Source organism: Propithecus coquereli, unplaced genomic scaffold (genome assembly GCF_000956105.1).
Source record: "Propithecus coquereli isolate 6110/MARCELLA unplaced genomic scaffold, Pcoq_1.0 Scaffold487, whole genome shotgun sequence".
In the NCBI taxonomy this organism is placed as follows: Eukaryota; Metazoa; Chordata; class Mammalia; order Primates; family Indriidae; genus Propithecus; species Propithecus coquereli.
Window position 1 is genome coordinate 75,813 of NW_012150696.1, and position 5,151 is coordinate 80,963.

The 5,151-nt window shown below is 48.9% G+C and overlaps 1 protein-coding gene across 2 annotated transcripts in view; it reads left to right on the top strand.

Annotated features, from left to right (window-relative positions):
- The first annotated feature begins 407 nt into the window (after nucleotides 1-407).
- The window catches only part of ETV6 (ets variant 6), a 238,309-nt gene continuing 233,565 nt past the window's right edge, over nucleotides 408-5,151 (top strand). The window contains exon 1 of one of the 2 annotated variants that reach the window (XM_012655798.1): nucleotides 408-701. In XM_012655798.1, coding sequence (XP_012511252.1) covers nucleotides 669-701 — 33 coding nt within the window. In that variant the 5' untranslated portion in view covers nucleotides 408-668. The remainder of the gene's footprint in view (nucleotides 702-5,151) is intronic. The other variant, XM_012655799.1, reaches the window with a different exon arrangement.

The window sequence follows — 5,151 nt, forward strand, 5'->3', positions numbered from 1 at the left end:
GTCGCGGCGCGCAGGGCCGGGGGCTGCGCCCTGGGCCGGCCCGGAGGGCTGCGCCGCGCGCCCCGTCCCCGCACCGCCGCCCCGCGCCGCCCCGCTCCCCGGTGTCCTCCGCCCGCGCCCCCGCGGCCGCCCCTCCCCCCGCCGGCTTTTATTTCCCCGATGCCAGGCTGTAACCCGAGCTTTTATTTCCTGGTGGCTCCTTTAAGAGGCAGAGCTCAGTGCTGGGAATTCACGTCAGTTTCTGCACTGAAACTCTCAAGATCAATGAGCAAAGCGCTTTCTCAGTTCTGCCTTTCAGTTTCTCTCTTCCAGGAAGGAAAACATTCGAGAGAGCGAGGGAGAGCGAGGGAGGGCGGGGGGCGGGGGCCGGCCGGGTGGGAGGAGAGACGGAGGCCGGCCCGGCTGCGCCCCGGTCCGATGCGTCGCGCCGCGACCCGCAGACCCCGCCGCCGCGCTCGCCGGCTCCCACGCCCCCGCCGCCCCGCGCGCCAAGTCCGCGGCCGCCCGCCCGCCGCGCCCGCAGACCCCCGGGGCGGCTGCCGGCGGAGATGCTGGAAGAAACTTCTTAAATGACCGCGTCCGGCTGGCCCTGGAGCGTTTCTGGGTTGGGGAGAGGAAAGGAAAGTGGAAAAAACCTGAGAACTTCCTGATCTCTCTCGCTGTGAGACATGTCTGAGACTCCTGCTCAGTGTAGCATTAAGGTAAAATTCTTCTCCCCTCCCTCTCCGTGGTCGAAAGCCTTGAGCTGCACGCCCGGCCGGGGCAGCCGTGCCGGGCTGCTCCGAGGGGCTGTTGCAGTTGCTCTGCGCGCAGGAGATTATTTGGGGCGCGCGGGGAGGAGATGCAGCTCGCGGCGGCGGCGGCCGCCGTACCCTTTAGCGTAACCTTGCTGCTGCCCCCCGCCGAGCCCCTGCCGGCGCCTCGGCCCCCACCCCCTTTCTTTTTGACAACGAATGCCCGTCACAGTTGGACAGGAGGAACCCGGGATGTCTCCAGAACTGTAGAACACCCCCGTAATTAGTGCGCTTTAAAAAATTCCTGCTCCGTATTCCTACACCCAACATGTGACTGAAATGTAACTTTTGTTCCCGAGGGGTGGTCGTCTTAGAAAAAAAGTTCTTCAGCCCCCCTGATGGAATCGTTTCTGTTTTTCAAAGGACTCTCTGGATTTGATCAGACAGGATTTTCCCCCCCTCCTCTGATTGTAATTGCAAGCGCTGTCGGAGAGACAGTCCTGGTGTCAGCTTTTCCTGGGCATTGCACAATGAATTTTTTTTTTTTTTTTAACCAAGGTGAATAAAGTTGCTGAATAGTTATTTTACTCCGATGCGTATGAAAGTTGAGCAATCCCAAAGTAGAAAACTAGTGTGATGCAGGGAGAGAAAGAACTAAGCGACCAGGCAAAATGACCTTCTGTGTTTGACAGTGCGGGGAGGATATCGAAGAGCAGGAATCTCCCAGCTTTCTGGCCATGTTTTGCAGTATTGTAAATGCATGATGGTGGATGTTTGCAAACACAGTGCTTGGCTTCCAAGTAGCTGTGTGTATGCATATCTCTATAGCTGTAAAGACTGGTGCTGCCGTTTGTTGCTTCTAAAAAGTTGTTGTAAAGTTTGCCACCATTGGGAGGCAGGATGATTTATCCATCTCCCCCAATTATTTTTCCCATCGCTGCATTTATTGTGCACTTTACTCCTTTCACTTTTCCATCAGTACCCAGGTGGAAAGCCTTCTGCTCCTGTGAGGCTGGCACTGCTGAAGTTTGTTTTTGGCTTGGCCTATTTAATGTGTGTTCCTTGAATGGACACTACAGAAACAATGAAAAAATAACCTGTTTTCTTCATCTGGGGGGAGTTAGAAAAACCTTTCCTGTTTTAACACTGCTTCTTAATTATGATCTACGTAGGGGAAAGGCAATATTTTATCATACTTGCTTACTCAGTTTTCACAATTACAGTCAGATTGTAGTGTTTCTTATCTTTCCTGATTTTCATGGGTTTGAGGTAAGGCTAGTGTGAACTCACAAGGTGGGTTGGGTTTCTTTGATTTTGCCTCACAAAAATGCCCAATGAAACTTTTAGGCTTCTGCGTTTATACATATCTGGGGGTGGCAGTATATCTGTGGGTGTGAAGGGGGTGCCACACTAAAGAATTTAGAGTACTTTGATACTTCAGGACCAATTTCTTTTGCGGTATAAATTAGATTCTACATCGAGTTCAGGAAAATCCTGCGGTATAGATAATCTAATTTATTTGAAACTTCATAACACAAACAGAGGTAACTAAATAATAGGGTATTAAACCAGTAAATTGTATTTAGCTTGATGGCAGTAAACATAATATCAGGAAAATCCGCGCGAACTATGGGTCAGCAACTTTAGGGTGAAAATAACAAAAAGCAGTGCTTTCTGCGACTTTTCTTGATACCTGTTTGAAACTGCTCTCACTGTTGTGATGGGGCTTATGGCTGTGTGCTGGCGGCAGAGTGCCACTGAGTGGCTTGTTTCATTGTGCTTTAGTGGGAAAAGAGTGCAACAGTCCCTTCCCGCATACAGAACGAATCCCAAGGAAAACGCTTTCTTAAATATGACATAAAAATTGTGTCCATAATTTGCATGTCATTTTTTTCCCTTAATGCTTACAACTCTCAGTTTTTTAGGTGCCTTTTTTCATTACTATATTCTTCTTTGTAATTAAAATAGATGTAATGTTCTTTACCGGTAATGAAAGTATCACTTTTATTTTGGATTGGTCTTTACGGAACTAGTATGCTTAGACTGTGCATGTGTTTAAGTACATACATGTGAAGACTATCTTTCCATGGAGTTTGTTTAATTCACTGTGTTCCAATAATAAGCACTGGAGATCAAGGACAGGGATTATTCCAGGTCATCTGAAAATGTTCTAGTGATGTGCTGCATTTCATTTAGTCCCTGGGATGTGGTACAGTGACTGCATAAGAAAAAATGTTTGCTGGTAACCCACAAGCAAGTTGCTTGCTTCTAGAGTTCAGTAAACAGTATGCTTTTCTGTGGAGTAGAGAATGAACGTCAGAGGCTCTCAAGGATCAGCTGATGAGTCTGATATACCGAACTCTTGTGACATGGAAGGCTCTCCCACTCCTCCTCTCCACTCCTGAAACCTCCTCCCTCGCTCTTATTCCTTCCAAGCAGCCGGTCAGCAGGCAGGCAGTCCCTCAGCAGCTGGCAAGGTGGAGCTCAGAGGAGCCCGACCACAGGCGGCCACAGAGGGAAGTACTTTGTTTACTTCTGAGCAGTGTCTGTTCTGGTAGAAAAGAGTAGTGTCCGATTTGGGTGGAGTTGCCAAGGTGAAAGTTTCTGAATTGGCCAATCAGTGACACTTTTGTAGAGATTGCTTATGTGGTTGACAGTCGGTGCCCGCTAAGGGTTTTTATATTTCTTTTACGCTTTGGAAGTGTGTTCCCATTACCTAGGGAAGTGAACGTCACACACACTTTTTACAGTGAAAGAAAAGTTGATTAGCCCAAGGTCACCCAGACTGTCACCGAGCCCCACTGTTTCTCCACTTGGGGCTGTCCCCAAGCGCTGTGGTACTCTTATCATGAGAGTTTAAATGCTTCAATTCCTGACCATTTGGGGCTGTTTCAATGAAAGGACGAGATCAACGCTCTATAAAAAGTCAAGTTTTTTTTTTCTCAGAGGATTGCACGGCTGACTGTGCTGGTCACAGGAAGAAGGAAGAGGCTGTCTTTTCCATCATCAGCCATCACCTTCAAGTCACCTGTTCATTTTTAAGTTCAGCCAAGTTGCAGCGGAAGGTGGTTATGGCCCAGCAGACACAGTCCTTCAGGCTTGGCACAGTGCTTTAGTGGGCCAGGGTTATCCAGAATACAAAAACTAGTCGCATAATGTCCCTGGTCCCCTCCTTCCCTGCCCTCCTTATCAGTCAGCTATCGTAGCAGAATAAAATTTGGGTTTTTCTTTTTTTTTAATTTTACTACGACCAGGGAGACTCTGTTGATCTCCCCTCCTAGACTCTGAGCTCCTCAGGTTTAGTGATGATTATCTTGGTGTCTGGTACCTAGCTTGGCAGCTGGCACAGAAATGTTTCTCAGTGATGTTTGCTGATTTGAAGTGAGAGGTGGGAGGAGGCCAGTGCCCTTTCCTCTCTCTGCTGTGTGTGACCTCAGAGCGACTTAACACTTTCATCTTCTGGCTTACAGGAAGCGTTTAATAGGGCCCCATCGCTGCCTCAGAGAGAGCTAGAGCACTCCTGGTCGGTGAATGTCCAAAAATTCTTATTCATAGAATTTTGATATAACCATAATGTTTTATTATTTTGATAAAATTCTCCAAAAATGCCTTCGTGTCGAAATAAACAAAAGAAGGAATTGAGTAAAAGATACAGCAAAGGGCTTGAGGGATCACTTTAAAAGGTTCAGATCAGCAGGCTTCTGAGTTTCCCCCGTTTCTCTGACAGTAGAATCAGGGAACTTTCAGATATTCAGCATTGGGAAACCTTAGAGATCACCTGGGCCAACCTCCCTTTTTTTATAGAGATGGGATCCAGAGAGCTAAGTGGTTTGCTTCAGCCCGTTGGGGACTGGGCCAGATTTGGAGCAACACAGGCCTACTGGGTCCCGGGCCACCACACTGCGTTCTCTGGGTTCATGGTGAGTCCCTATAAAAGGCCAAGGAAATTCGATACGATAGGCTTCACTCCCTCTGGCACTTCCTAGCTTGGTCCATTTTAATCACAAGCCAGCTGTCTGAGGGCACCGGGGGTACGTGCCAAGAAGATGATGTGGCGGGGGAGAAATGGGCCGCAAGGGTCTCGTCAGGTGCGAGAAGAGGAAGTAGTAGGAGACAGGGATGAGGGGAGAAGGGCCCGGTGCACTTGTGTTTGCACCACTATTTGCAGCAATTTTTTTTTACGGTGCACCGGGGCCTGGTAGTTCTGCTTTGGGCCAAAGGCTCTGGTACCTGCTGTCAGGCCCACTCTGAGGAAGCCTTGAGTGGGCCGTAGGCTCTTTCATCAAGGCCAGCCAAACCTCTGTGTACCTTCATTTATGTGCAGTAAGCTCCCTGGTACAAAGAGCGAATGCTAAAAAGGCGGCAGCTGGTCCTGTAGAAAGTGTCCTCCTTGGGTTAGGTTAAGTCAAGGGAAACA